This window comes from Ovis aries, chromosome 2, assembly GCF_016772045.2.
Source record: "Ovis aries strain OAR_USU_Benz2616 breed Rambouillet chromosome 2, ARS-UI_Ramb_v3.0, whole genome shotgun sequence".
NCBI classification, from domain to species: Eukaryota; Metazoa; Chordata; class Mammalia; order Artiodactyla; family Bovidae; genus Ovis; species Ovis aries.
In genome coordinates this window covers 119575763-119589742 of record NC_056055.1, presented here as the reverse complement: position 1 = coordinate 119589742, position 13980 = coordinate 119575763, and the positions used below count along the sequence as shown (strand labels likewise).

At 36.3% G+C, this 13980-nt stretch overlaps 2 protein-coding genes across 6 annotated transcripts in view; both read right to left on the bottom strand.

Moving 5' to 3' along the window:
* OSGEPL1 (O-sialoglycoprotein endopeptidase like 1) overlaps nt 1–7137 on the bottom strand; it is a 24809-nt gene extending 17672 nt beyond the window's left edge. For all 3 annotated transcript variants that reach the window (XR_009599297.1, XM_060409632.1, XM_060409633.1), the window contains exon 1: nt 7023–7137. The gene's annotated coding sequence lies outside the window, so the exon portion shown is untranslated. The remainder of the gene's footprint in view (nt 1–7022) is intronic.
* Nucleotides 2631–13980, bottom strand: ORMDL1 (ORMDL sphingolipid biosynthesis regulator 1). Of its 3 annotated transcripts, none has more exons than XM_042243633.2 (4): nt 13684–13980; nt 12166–12346; nt 7023–7174; nt 2631–4170 (listed from the first exon to the last, which is right to left on the bottom strand). In XM_042243633.2, exons 1-4 carry the CDS (start codon nt 13704–13706, stop codon nt 4035–4037), a joined length of 492 nt encoding a protein of 163 aa, XP_042099567.1. In that variant the 5' UTR covers nt 13707–13980; the 3' UTR covers nt 2631–4034. The 3 variants fall into 3 exon arrangements, with proteins under 3 accessions (XP_042099567.1, XP_004004552.1, XP_004004554.1); XM_004004503.6 differs by having other exon boundaries at nt 13896–13980; XM_004004505.6 differs by having other exon boundaries at nt 13934–13980.

Here is a 13980-nt window from a genome sequence, read left to right as displayed (position 1 = left end):
CATGGACAGAGGAGCCTGTCAGGCTACAGTCTATGGGGCTGCAAAGAGTAGGACATGACTGAGCGTGCGCACGCACACACACAGATTAATATAGGAGACAGAAGAGAAATATATTGCATAAGATTCAACATCAGCTAAACAAGATGAATCAACAGGTTAAAATCCAACAACATGGGGATCTATAGGAATATAGATAAATCCATTAAGTAAGTACACAAAGGGAAAACCATCACTGAACAGCACTGCACGTTGGGACCGGAGATTTTAGTGACCATCAAGTGAATCAGTGATATGCGACTTTCAAAACAGCTAAAATATGCTCCATTAAGAATAAAGAGTATCCAGAACAAGGGAAGCGGTACTGTTGGAGTGACATCACATCTGTAGTTGCCTCAGTGTGATATATAATAAACTGCGACTTAGAGCAGAATTATCAGGACAGTGGGAAAAATTTAAAACCGTATCATAATGGAAAATGGTGAGCGCTCTGGTACTATTTATTCAGTGCTGTTGGTAACAGTTTAAAAGCTGAAAAGTTATGTGGAATAAGCATTACATTTTGGCTAAATGTAAAACAGGTTATAAATTCCATTGCAAAAATGCAGCCTTGTATTTTTTAAGTCCTCCTTTATTAGTGCCAACACAGGACTGAACAGAGGCGTGGTGGTCAATGAAAACTGAACCTAAAGGGTAAGGCTGAATTACACAGCATCTAAGGTCTTTTCCAACTCTTGGCATCATATAGTTTTGTAAGGCTAACTCACATAGATATTAGTTAAGGAGACAGCTATGCCCCTCAAGATCTTTCTAGTTTAACAGACAATAGTGACATAAACCTAACAAATACCATTCTATGCTTAAAAACAAAAATGAAAAATGGGGCAAGTGAAAAGAATACAGGGGTTAACTTTGGATGTTCCAGTGGAAACTCGCATTGGTCAAAGCTGGAGGACAATTTGAGCAACAAATTAATCGTTATAATAGATTACAAACAAACAATAAAACATCCATGAGCTCGTAATATAAATGAGTGAATAAATGGGAGAGAAGGGGAAAATCTTCCTTACAAAAGAATTCCAGTAAATACATGTAGAAGGAATGAAGGAAATAAACCACCACCATTGGAACTCCAAAGGAATAACCGATGCAGTCAGGAGTCACCAGTGCATGCTAAAATTAGCAGCATTTCTCAACTCAGACCTATTTAGAAATTGGTATTGTGTGTCCTGACTTGAAATTAGGAGCAAGTATAGCATAGCAGTTGATTTTATTCCAAATAATAGTCATTATAGATTATGTTTAAAAAAGTTTTATCTTACACTAAACTGTACAAATTTGTGAAATTAGGAACGGTTTTCTTATTTACCATTCAACCACTCACCTAGGTGTTAAGGCTAAAAAACTATGAGTTATTTTAGTTCCCTTCCTCCAACTTACTTTCATTGTATCAGTGTTCTGTGAATTGTACTTGCTAAGTGTATCCCATATTTTACCACTTCTCACCACTGCATCAGCTAATTCCCTAGTCTGAGCTACCTCTTGCCTGTAGTAGCTTCCCAACTGTTCTCCCTGCTTCCCATTCCCTTACAGTTTATTTCCAATATTAGCCAGTGACCTTCACAGACACACACGCAAACCACCACAAAAACCCAGATCCCTTTACTCTCCTGTGCAAAACTCTCTCATGGCTTTGTCAGGCTTAGAATAAAATTTGCTCTTTACCTTGGTCGACCCCTACCTACTTCTCTGAACTCATTTGGTACCATTCTTATCCTTGTTGCTTATTACTCCTTTCCAGGCACAGTGACTGTCCTTCAAACATACCACCTCCTCCCTGCCCCAGAGCCTTAGTACCTGCCATCACCAGTACTTGAAAGCCGATCTTTGTATTGCTTGCTCCTTTACATCAGGAAAGTCTCTGTCTAAATGTTGCATTAGTTAGGATCTTTATGGAAGACTTTTCTGAGGCAGGCTCCCCTGCCTTTTACTGGTTTACCCCCCCCCACCCCCCACCCCTCCATAGCATTTATCACTATGTAAAATAATATGTATTTGTTTACTCATCTGTTCTCCAACTTGAATGTAGGCACATAGGGGAAAGGATCTGGTTTGTCTTGCTACAAACTGTACCCACAATACCTAAAATAGTTCCTACAATGGAATGGGTCTTCAAATATCTATTGAATAAATATCTTTTAACACACTGAAGGGCTAAAGTAGCGGAAACAGCAGAAGACCTGTATCAGAGGCAGATTTCTGTCTCTGAAGTCTGTGGAAAAAAGTTTAAGCCTTTTGAGATAAACTTTAAAATGAAGAAAAATGAAAGAATACTTCTTAGGTGCCTTAATTTTAGAAGGGCTTCCCTGGTGGCTCAGATGGTAAAGAATCTGCCTGCAGTGTGGGAGACCCAGGTTCAATCCCTGGGTTGGGAAGATCCCCTGGAGAAGGGAATGGCTACCCACTCCAGTATTCTTGCCTGGAGAATTCCATGGACAGAGGAACCTGACAGGCTATAGTCCACAGGGTTGCAAAAAGTCAGAGACCACTGAGCCACTAACACTTTCACTTTTACAAATTCAGTTGCTTAAAACAAAAAATTTAAGCATAATTTAATGACCGAGTTTAGAAGCTTTTGCAATAACCTTACACCGAAGAAAAATTTTATTAAAGTATAGATTACTGGTTATTTAAAAATACAAACATACAAAGGCATTATCATACAACTGATTTCTAAACTCAACACTTTTAAAATATAAAACAATGATCAATCCCCCTAAGAGTCAGTTTGAAACAAACTGACTTTTAAGTTGGTTTTATAATTCTTTATACTCACTCTTGCTTACAAATGTTACTAGGTTTTTCAGTTTTATTCCATATCAGAACTTTTTTTTGACATGTTTACTTCTCAAAGTAGCATATAGTTATTTCTTGGAATTAATGTTAGCAACTATAGAAAGCTTCTCTATGGGACAAAAATTCAATATGGTTGCTGCTTTGGAAATTTGAGTTATCTACACTAAGACTCACATATTGAAAGGTAAAATACGAATGGGTAAACGATGGGGATTGAGAGCAGGAGGACTAAGAAAAGATGATGTTCTCTTTCACTGCAGACCTGCTACAAGAAGACTCCATTATATACTCTGATACTATTACTAGAGAAGCAGTTTCTGCCAGGTCACAGGTTGGCTAGGTAGTTGTCCATTTTAATTTTCTTTACTAAAGAATGGCAGACGGCAACAATTAAATTGCTCCACCAAATAAGCAGAGACTTTAAGTTACCATATACTTTAATTACGAAAAATAAATTATTTTCTTAATTGGTTTAGCAGCCTTGTATCTGGAAAGGCAGCAAAACCCACTCTATTCCAAAATTAGAAGGCCAGCTAAGAGGCTGCTTCTAAGATGCCTGACTATCTTCTATCATCAATCAGTCATGAAAGTGAACTTTCATGAACTCAGTAATAAATGTAAAAATAAAAGTCATTTATCAAACAATGTTGAGCCTGCAAAACCAAAAAAGTTCATAAGGTAGGAATTGGTTTGTATAAAACAAAGGATATATATCCTCTTATATAACACAAGAGGAATATGTATGGTAATAAAAACAATTTATAATAAACTTGTAAAGAGATGATTCTGGTTTACATGTAAGTCGGCTTAAACTGACCATGACTGAATGATTGAAAATTTTCTTCTCCGAACATAATGCCCATTCATTCTAAGCTAAGCCAGACTTAGTTTCTGATCTCTACTTCCTTGGATTTATCTACTACACCCTTACATTACAGCCATTTAACTTATAAGCTGGGCCTGCCCAGCCTGCCCATAAAGCCTCTCTTCAGAAAGATACCAGGTGCATTAAACAGAGGCATCTTCCTGGAAGAATCTGCACTTCAAAATAGCCTATGACGAACTAGCAACTGGCCTTCTAATGTAGCTACCTCTCATTTCACATTATGCAGTTTACTAACCACTCCTTCCTTACAGAAAACTTGGTAGCTGTAAAACTTTTTGTTCCATTTCAAAACATTTCAATACTTATTAATTCCAAAGATCCGAACACCATGTAGCTGTGGCATTTTGGGAATCAGCACACTCAGGAGAGAAGCTGTGTTTAGGATGAAGTGAGTTGTATCATACTTCGTATAGAAACTTGCCAGAAAATATCTGTAGAAACAAAAGTTAAGAATATATATATATATATATATATATATATATATATAAAATATATAAAAGTGAAATTGCTTAGAAATCTTTAAATATTTGAAGGTGGGAAAAAGGCCACTGAAACATAAATACCTAAAAGTAGAACCATTTTGTTTTTTGAGCACTAGAACAAGAGCAAACACTTTAGTTTGGGGGCCTAAATTAATTTTAATTGAGACTGAAACATTGGTTGAATAGAGGCATATATGCACATTTTGCATTTTTGCAATTGTGTAAAATGTATTTAATGGAAGACAGTTACTACTTAGCATCCCTTAAAGCAGAAGGCTTTCAAACTAGGGTTCGTATGCTTCTTGAAGCTTTAGGTATAGTTTTGTATTAATGTGTATATATCTAAAGAGAAGATCCAGATTCAAAGCATCCATCATATTCTCAAATGGTTCATTGTGACCCACCAAAAGGTTAAAAGCCACTGCTGTAAAGTTGTGAAAAACAGGGTATTAGTGCATTAGTATAATTTATAATAGCCATCTTTGAAAGCAAACAAATACTTGATTGCCCTTTTGATGTTCTTTTTTCCATACTGTAGTTGAACAGGTATATAACCAGTATAATTGGCAACTTGAAAGATATTACTGTAAGATTCCAGCTGTTTTTCTATAACTGAACATCTGAGTGTATATATTCAGGATATCCAATATCTGAGAATTTGTTTTCAGAAGCCTAAGCCACCTTTAAGACCATAAATCATCAATTCAGAATGCCCAAGTTTGACCCAAGGGTACGTCAGAATGAAGATATATCAAGAAGCCACCAAAAGAGTATCCTAATATAAATAGGATATAGACTGTAAATAATAAAGCATTGTACTGTACTTGATATAGAAGGCTGACTAGTTATACTCCAGATTTTTAACTATACTGAAGCTAGGCACACATAAGCCCCACATTATTCAATGGTCAACCGTATTATAATGCAATCTTCAACATGTTATAGATGAGGACACTGAGACTTTCAAGAATATGGCTGAAAGTCAGATAGCTAGAGGGCAGCAGAGCTAAAATACAAATTTAGGGCTCTCTGAATAGCCATTATTCTTGTTATTGCATTAATCTTTGTTAGACCATACATATTTTTCTTTTGATGTCAGGCTAAAATAATTAAAAACTTAAAAAATTTCCTCTTATGTGGAACGAAATCTACATAAGGAAAAAGAAATCTACCACTTTATGATTACTTCATTCTTTTCTTTGAAAATGCCTTCCCTATCTTAAACATCAATGTACCACCTAACCTACCTTAAGTTCCATTTTAAGGGCTTCTAATGCCTTGACTTAACAGACCTGAGTTTGAGTAAACTCCGGGAGATGGTGAGGGAGAAGCCTGATATGCTGCAGTCATGGGGTTGCGAAGAGCTTTACGCGATTTGGCAACTGACCAACAACAATGCCTCTAAGAAGTCTTTACAGTTACTGCAGACCACACTGATTCTATAATGGATATGTAATTATATATATTCTTTGTGATTGGGTAAGTGATTGGGATATATGTGAAATATCTATCGTATGCAAGCATCTGAGTGTAGAATTCAAAGCACTGTATGCACTTATAAATTCTTTGCAGAAATAAAATAATAGAGAAATAATATAAAGTGGCATAAATAAGGGATATATAACTACTACTATGGAAGTTCAAAGCAGAGCATTTCACTGAAGGTTGGTTGCTAAGGAAAAGACCTCACTGAGACGGTCACAATTTAAATCTTGAAAGAAAAACAAGACAGGTAAGAAAGGAGAAAGCATTTGGAAAAAATGACTTGAACTAAGGCACAGAAATAGGATTATACATAAAACATATTTAAGAAATGCTGATTACAAGAGTGTGGCTAGGTGGGAGTTGGGTTAAGGTATAATATTCACATAAAGGAAAAATAAAGTAGGAACCATCTTGTGGAGGATCCTGAATATCAGATATTAGGAGGAAATCTGGAGAAGGCAATGGCACCTCACTCCAGCACTCTTGCCTGGAAAATCCCATAGACGAAGGAGCCTGGTGGGCCACAGTCCATGGGGTTGCTACGAGTCCGACACGACTGAGCGACTTCACTTTCACTTTTCATTTTCGTGCACTGGAGAAGGAAATGGCAACCCACTCCAGTGTTCTTGCCTGGAGAATCCCAGGGACGGGGGAGCCTTATTGGCTGCTATCTATGGGGTCGCACAGAGTCGGACTGAAGCGACTTAGCAGCAGCAGCAGGAGGAAATCAGATAAGGTTAGATGCTTTACAGATAGGTATTATCTCATTCATTTTTTATTGAGTTAGGTACCGTTGGCTAGAATTTTATTTATGAGCAAACCAAGCAGGCTAAGTGACAGCTACGTGATTCAACCCAGGTCTGTCCTACAATGAAAGCCTAACTTCTGTCTTCTCTAAACCATACTCTCTCCCAAGGAGTTTGAGCATTCAAATGCGGCAGGTAGTCAATGAAATTCATCTGAAATCATCTAAATCTTTGTTGAGGGAGATTAATCTGATAGTGGACAACAGAACAAGATTATGTGTTTAGTTTTCTTGCAAGCAGCTTAAGAAAATGAACTAGAATATATTTGACTTGTACATTCTAGAATGTCTTGGCATACTGAGGAACATGTAATGTTGTCTCCATATGTTTGACTGAAGTGAAAACTAGTTTTAACAGTTTGTTAAAAATTTTGCCTGTATTTTATATTCTCTATGAAGTAACAATTTATTGATGTTTTCAACAAAATAATCTGTTTCTATTTCAAATTTAATAAAAGAATGGCTTCATCTCATCCAGACCTCCTCATACCTGAAAATTTCCACTACTTACAGAATTATTGGAGAAATTGTGAAAAACTTCCGTGAAGATGTAAACTGTACTCCATAGTCCAGTTGTTCCCAATGAGTTAGGAGCCTTGCTTTACCCTGGTCAGGAGTTTCGAAAGGTGTTCCTTTTACTGCATGCAAAAATACATACATCCCCTGAAAAACAAGCAAGGGGGTATATAGTTAATATCAAATACAAAATGAGTATTTGTCATTAAGCATTAAGATAGTTCCAGGCTGTGTCAGAGTGCATGATAAACTTAACAGCTCAAGTTTTAAGATTTCATATTATTGTGAAAGATTGTGGCCAGTTTCTTCATTGTAAAACTAGACTTCTGTGGGCTTAAATGGAAATATTATTTGGTGAAAACCACTATAAAGTCCACCAAAAATAACCTGTTTTCATCTCTTATTAAACTGAAAATAAGTGAAAAGTACCATTAGAGTAGCTTTGCATCATTACATTTAGATTTCCTAGTACATTTCCTATTAGGAAATAGGATTACCTTATCTCCAGTGTGTTGGGAAGTTTAGAGTGTTATATTAGTAAGTCTGATGATACTTTATATATATATAATGATAAAAACATATAAATTGACAAATATTATAATCTGTGTAGGGGAAAATTATTTTGAAAATACTTAACATTAGTCTTTGTCTCACTAGTTCTTTTTCAAGATGTCTGAACAAAGATGGTTTGATGTACTAGGTAATAATGTTTAACACAACCTGCTTTTAAAATCACCACTGTAACTCAATAGTGTGTTTTTAGAAGGTAGTTTTTAAAAATAAAAGTAAAAAAAATTCCTAAGAGCCATTCTGGCCAGTGATACGTTTAAGTATCTAATTTTGTGGTTAATTAGGAAAAAAAACAATGTGTACTAGATTTGGTTTCCTGGAGATATCCACTTAGATTTATAGGTAACAGGATTACCATGTACGGCACTGGTAAAAGAATAAAGCATATATATTACTGTGGAACAGTTTTACCCAATAAAGTCATGATGTGATTATCATTTTTAACTTCAACTTTTAATAAATATATGGAAAAAATAGAAAACTCAGTGATTTGAAATTTTACGTTATTATTAATAGGTTAAGACAGCCCTTCTTTAAAGCTTGGTCTACTTCCTAGTTATTCCATTAGGCAGTTTAACAGTTGTTTACCTGCAATAACACATAAGCAACAGAAGCATGGATTCATGTTCAACCAGATGTAAATCTACAAATGGTTAATAAGTGGCTAATATGTATAGAACACAGGACCTGTATACATATATGAAATTGAACAAGACATGTGCAACCCCTTGAGAAAGTTCAATCTTCTGAGATGGTAAGGAAAAAAAAAAAGGTATGCATAAACAACTACAATGTAAGACAGAAATTTCTGTCAAAGGTATAATGAAATACAGGAAATGCAAAGCAAAAGCCTTGATGGTACCTTGTCAACTACCTTATTCTTGAAGGTTCAGCTCAATGATAATTCCTTAGTGAAGCGCTTCACATTAGCATTAATTAACCTCTTCCCTATGTGCATATATAGAATTTTATTGAAAATAGTTTTATTATAGCACAATACATTATATTGAAGTTATTTTTATACTGTTTGTTTTCCCACTAGCCTGAATACCTCAGGAACAGGGACTCATACAAAGCAACTATTAGATATTAAGCCAAGATGACATTAAACCAAGGAATGTTTATTCTGTAAGCACAAGGAAATCATTTTCATGTTGGTTTTAAAAGAGATTATGAAACAGAAATTCTGTGCTTTCAAATTCTCAGCAGAATGTGACCCTTAATAGTTAAGAATCTCTGCTTTACACCATATATGTATTAGAAGTTATTGAAGAGAAAAAATAATTCTCTTATTATGTCCTTCAAACCACATGCACTCACCAGGGTCTAGAAGATAATATTCAAACAGTTTATTTTATGTATTCTTTTTAATGAAAAAAATCTTATCTAACCATTTATCTTCTACTCCATTATTTTTATTGTTTTTCTAGAAAATTTTAGTGATGATTAATACCCACATTAAAAGAATTAGGGAAATAAGTATGTAGCTCATGATTAGACCTTAACAAATATTTACTGACTCAAAGTGAAAAGAGTTTTCTTTTATTTTAAAAGCCAGGATAAGAACTTTGTGAAGTATTAGAACTTGTAAGAGTGAACTGTAGCTCTGAGTAAAACAACTCCTGTAGGTTTCTCATATATAGTTTATAAAGACAGAGGCCATGTTTTTTTCTAACCGTGGATAACAATTAGGTCTATTTTTCAGTATTAAAAAGCGTGCAGTACATATTTCACACTTTTAATTGGTTTAATGTAGGTTAACATCAAAAGAAATTTACATTTGGCATCATGTAATCATGTAATCGCTACATTTATGGCTGGTTAGTCAGGTTTTAGTATAGAGGACTACGAAGTTGGAAGTTTACTCCCCTACGTGTCCTCAATTACTCGTCCTTTGTCCGTGGCCAGATACTGTGTCTCAATCTCAGTCAACCAACTTGAAAACATGAAGTGGGCTGATGACTTCTTAAGTTCATTTAATACATGTGCCACTGGAGAAGGGAAAACTATTTGAGAACATACATAATTTATTCAGCAACATTTAAATAGGCCTTTAGAGATACAGAAGTTAAAAAATAGAAACGAGATAAACTGCTAATTATAACAGTATGATAAACACATGAAAAAAGAATCCAGGATGGGGATTTTGTAGCTTCCTAGAAAAGGTGATACTTGAGAAGTTTGCCTGGACAAGCAGGAATCAGCCAGGCAGAGCAGGAAGGAGGGAGGGGTATTAAAATAGTGGAAGAAGAGCCTAAGTCAAAGCAGAAAGGTGAGAGATGATTTTCATTATTTTAAGACCATAGTTGTGTTTGGAGATGTGTTAAGATTGGGTCTCTTTCTTGCCTCTGTACTATTTTCAACTAGTTTTCTATGTCACACAAAGAACTTGGCATTTTACTATGAATGCAATAGAATCACTGAAAGACTTAAGAGTGTGTCTTGAATAAACATGAATTTTAAAAATATCACTCTGCCAAACTCAAATGAAGGAAAGTAGAGTAGAGGAGCATCAAGGAGACCAAGTAGGAGTAATCTACCTGAGTGGAAAAAAGGGCATGAATTATAACAATGTCAGTAAGGATCAAGCTGAAGACAGTAAAACAGGATAGGGCTTTGACTAAATGGCTGTGGAATATAAAGAAAAAAAGTTACCCTAAGACTAGTGTGACCATATATACTAGTTTGCATGGGTAATCCTGATTTATACTTACTCTCTCAAGGTTGTTATTACTAGAGCTCTCTTTTACTCTCAAAACAGTCTTGGTTTGGATGATACACTGTATTAATCACTTTACCTTTGACATTCAGCTATGTGGCTTGGCTTGCTGTGCAGATAGTGGTACCTTTAGATTAGATTAGGAACAAAGTCCAGAAACAGATCGTGGTGGGTGGCAAGGAATATATTAGGAGTGAGTGTAATTTAAACTTGTTTGGTTTTAAGGTGCAAGATGATCTGGCAGTATTAACATGGTCATCATCATTTAACAGGTAGAAACTGAAAATACAGATAGATTAAGTAACCTAGGTAGAATATATATCATAAGAAGGGATGAAAAAGAAAACCTTGGTAATAGCAATACTTGTGAAGAAAAGAGAAGACTGCAAGAGGAAGTAGGAAAGGAAAGATCCAAAATATATCCAGGAAAAAGCAGTCCCATGGAAGCTAAAGGAAAAGAATTCCAATAAAAGGGATAAAACTAGCATCAAATATTTCAGAGATCACTATTTAAAAATAGTGTTAAACATTCCTTTCAAAGTCTATCATATAAAATAAACTAATTGGACATTCATTTATTTCTACCACATCATCTTTGTCCTTCTCCAGTCAACTTCAAGGCTTCCCAGATGGCTCAGTGGTAAAGAATCCGCCTGCCAATGCAGGAGATGCAGGTTTGATCCCTGGATTAGGAAGATCCCCTTGAGGAGGAAATGGCAACCCACTCCAGTGTTCTTGCCTGGAAAATCCCATGGACAGAGGAGCCTGGTGGGCTACAGACCACCAAGTCACAAGAACTGGACACGAATGAGCACACACAGCCAACTTCATATACTTTCCAGAAGATTTAAAATAAATCATACTAATTAAAAAACATCTATTTCTCCTACACTTTTCTGTTTTAGTTCTAAGTTTCTCATTTTGGATATATCTTTAAACAAATAGAGTTAATCTGGATTCAACTAAAAGTCTCAAATAACTAGATTTCTCCCCTTTCATTCTATTTTAATAGTTTGTGAAAGACAAAAAAAGTCACTATCAGGTTTTTTGTTTTTAAATAGGCAATTTCCAGAGTATTCGGTCTAATCTCTGGTACTTTGTAGAGCTATCATATAATACAAAAGCAATAGTTAACAGGAAGAAGCTAAGGCACCATAAGTTTTTGAATCATTTAAGACAGATTAAACTCAAAATTTCTACACTGAAACAGAAAAGTATATTTATACAATTTAGAAAGACTTAACAAGGATTTAAACCAAAGATGTTCATTAGATTCTAGTTAACCAAAAAACATAATTACTTCTGATGCATTCTGGTTAATCAATATATTATAGTAGTCTGAGTTAAAGCATCTTGTAATTTTTGCTAAAATGACTTTTTTTTTCAGATTCTATAAAACAGAAAGAAAAAAAAAGGTCTTATAAAAAGGGTCCAATGTTTAAATATAAAGTGATACAAAAATATAATCTTATTTGAGATAAGAATTTTTCAAAACTGTCATAGATACAAAAAAATCACTGAACTATATAAATGGTTTAATTTTATATAACTGTTTGTTTAAAAACTGAGTCATGTGTTTTTCTTTTAATATAAAACTTTAAGGTTCTTAAAAAATTGTTTAAATACACATAACATAAATACGCCATCTTAACCATTTTTAAGTGTACAGTTCTACGGTATTAAGTACATTCACAATGTTATGTAACCATTACAACCATCCATCTCCAGAACTTTTCATCTTACAAAACATTACCCATTGAACAATAACTCCCCATTTTTCCCCGCCCAGTCTCTGAAAAATCATTAAACCTTAAGGTTTTAAGTGTTTAGTACAAGGTGAAATTCTTACCAGATTATGTATAACATTTGTTAAAGTCCAAGCAACAGGAACACTGAAGAAGGGAATACTGAGTAAAACAATGTGAAGCAAGCCAACTCCCAATGCATATGTCAGCCACATACCACGGCTGTTCATTACCCGGGTATTCGGATTCACCTCGCTGTGGGCAACGCCAACATTCATGTTTGCGCTGTAGAAAAGCAATGAAATGAATCAACACTGATGTAACTGGAAACTCAAATATTCCTAATTTTGACATGACAAAATAAGTGTGCTACTGGGATTACTTTTTTTCCTCCTCATCGTTCTAAAATAGAACAGACCCTCCAAAATATGCTACTTTCACATCCCCAAGAGGTCAATAGTTATTCACATCCTATTCTAAGCTAAGACAGACAAGACTTATTTTTATGCTTCTTGTTGAAAATAATAAAGTTAAAATTCCTTTCCTAAAGCTTGTCGTCAAGCATGTTGGTTTTACTAAATGAAACAATGGGCAGGAAACCTCAAACTGAAAGAGAAAACCTACATTTTCTTATATCATGAGAGCAAAGTGAAAATTCAGGAAGTTCACCAACAGAATAAACTAATATGCAAAAAAGAACAAAGTTAAACTAAACCAGTCTGTTCTGAGTAGCCAGACTCTTACACCTAACAATGTATCCATAGAGTGGTCAGAGTTCAAATCACTCCTTCAGGAACACTGAAAATGAGAGAAACACAAAGAGGTGGAAATTTTACATGGTCAAAGGATGAGGTTTCTCTCTCAATCTTGTGATACAATTAGGTTAAAACAAGGAGTCTGTCTTCTGCACGTTGTAATTCTGGTCACCGTCCCTAAAATACTGTTTTTTTCTCTTTCCTTCTTCCCCCTTCCTTTTTTCTTTCTGAGATTGGGGGGTGGGGGGGGCGTGCTACAGTGTATTGGGAACAGCTGAGTTAAAAATACACAAACCGTTTTCATTACAGAGTCAGCACTGAGAGAGAAATTTATCCTAACTCCATCCAACAAGTATTTTCAGAGTACAATGGCCCTCTCCCTCCAAAAATCTATAGGCTTACGGTGATGAAAGTTACACTAAAATCATCAAGTCAGTCTCAAATTTAAACGTGTAAATATGTCTTCCAGTCTAAATATCCACCGTACATAATATATAATTTTTATACGCTATAAATTGTACTTAGAACATGCCACCACACAGGGTGCTTTTCCCACTTTCGACAGATTTTTTTTTTTTTTTTAAATGCTCGAAAGACCTTAAAATCTACATCTGAGGCGGAAGGCGAAGACTGATCCTACCCCAGGGCAGAAAACCTTTCCAGGGAGTCTGCCGCGCCACTTCAGGACTAGCAAACAATGACTTCACAGAGCAAAGAACCCTCTCGGCGCTGCCCTCGCGGATGCAGGGAACCCAGCGACCGCCCGCTACACAGCCAAGGGCAGCCTTCCCCAGCGGCCGGAGCTCCCGGGTAGTGGAAGCTCAGCAAAAGCCGCTGTGCTATCGCCAAACCGCCCCGACTCCCCACCCTTTCTTCTCGGAGCTGCACATCCCGTCACGGCCGGGACGCGACGACGAGGATTTGGGGAGCAAGTCCTGGGGGCCACTTGGCCCGCATCGCCAGACGGGGCGCTGCGGATGGAGCCAAAGTCCACCTTTCCCCTCAAGCCGAGGGCCTGCTAGAAGCTCCCCACGGCACAGGCAGCATCCCAGCCCCTGCGGCCGTTCGTGGCCACTCACCCGCCGCCCCACTCCCGGCGGCCGGACAGAAACAATACCAGCGCCGCGGAGGCGAAGGCGGCGTCTCCTCAGGCCGGATGCGAGT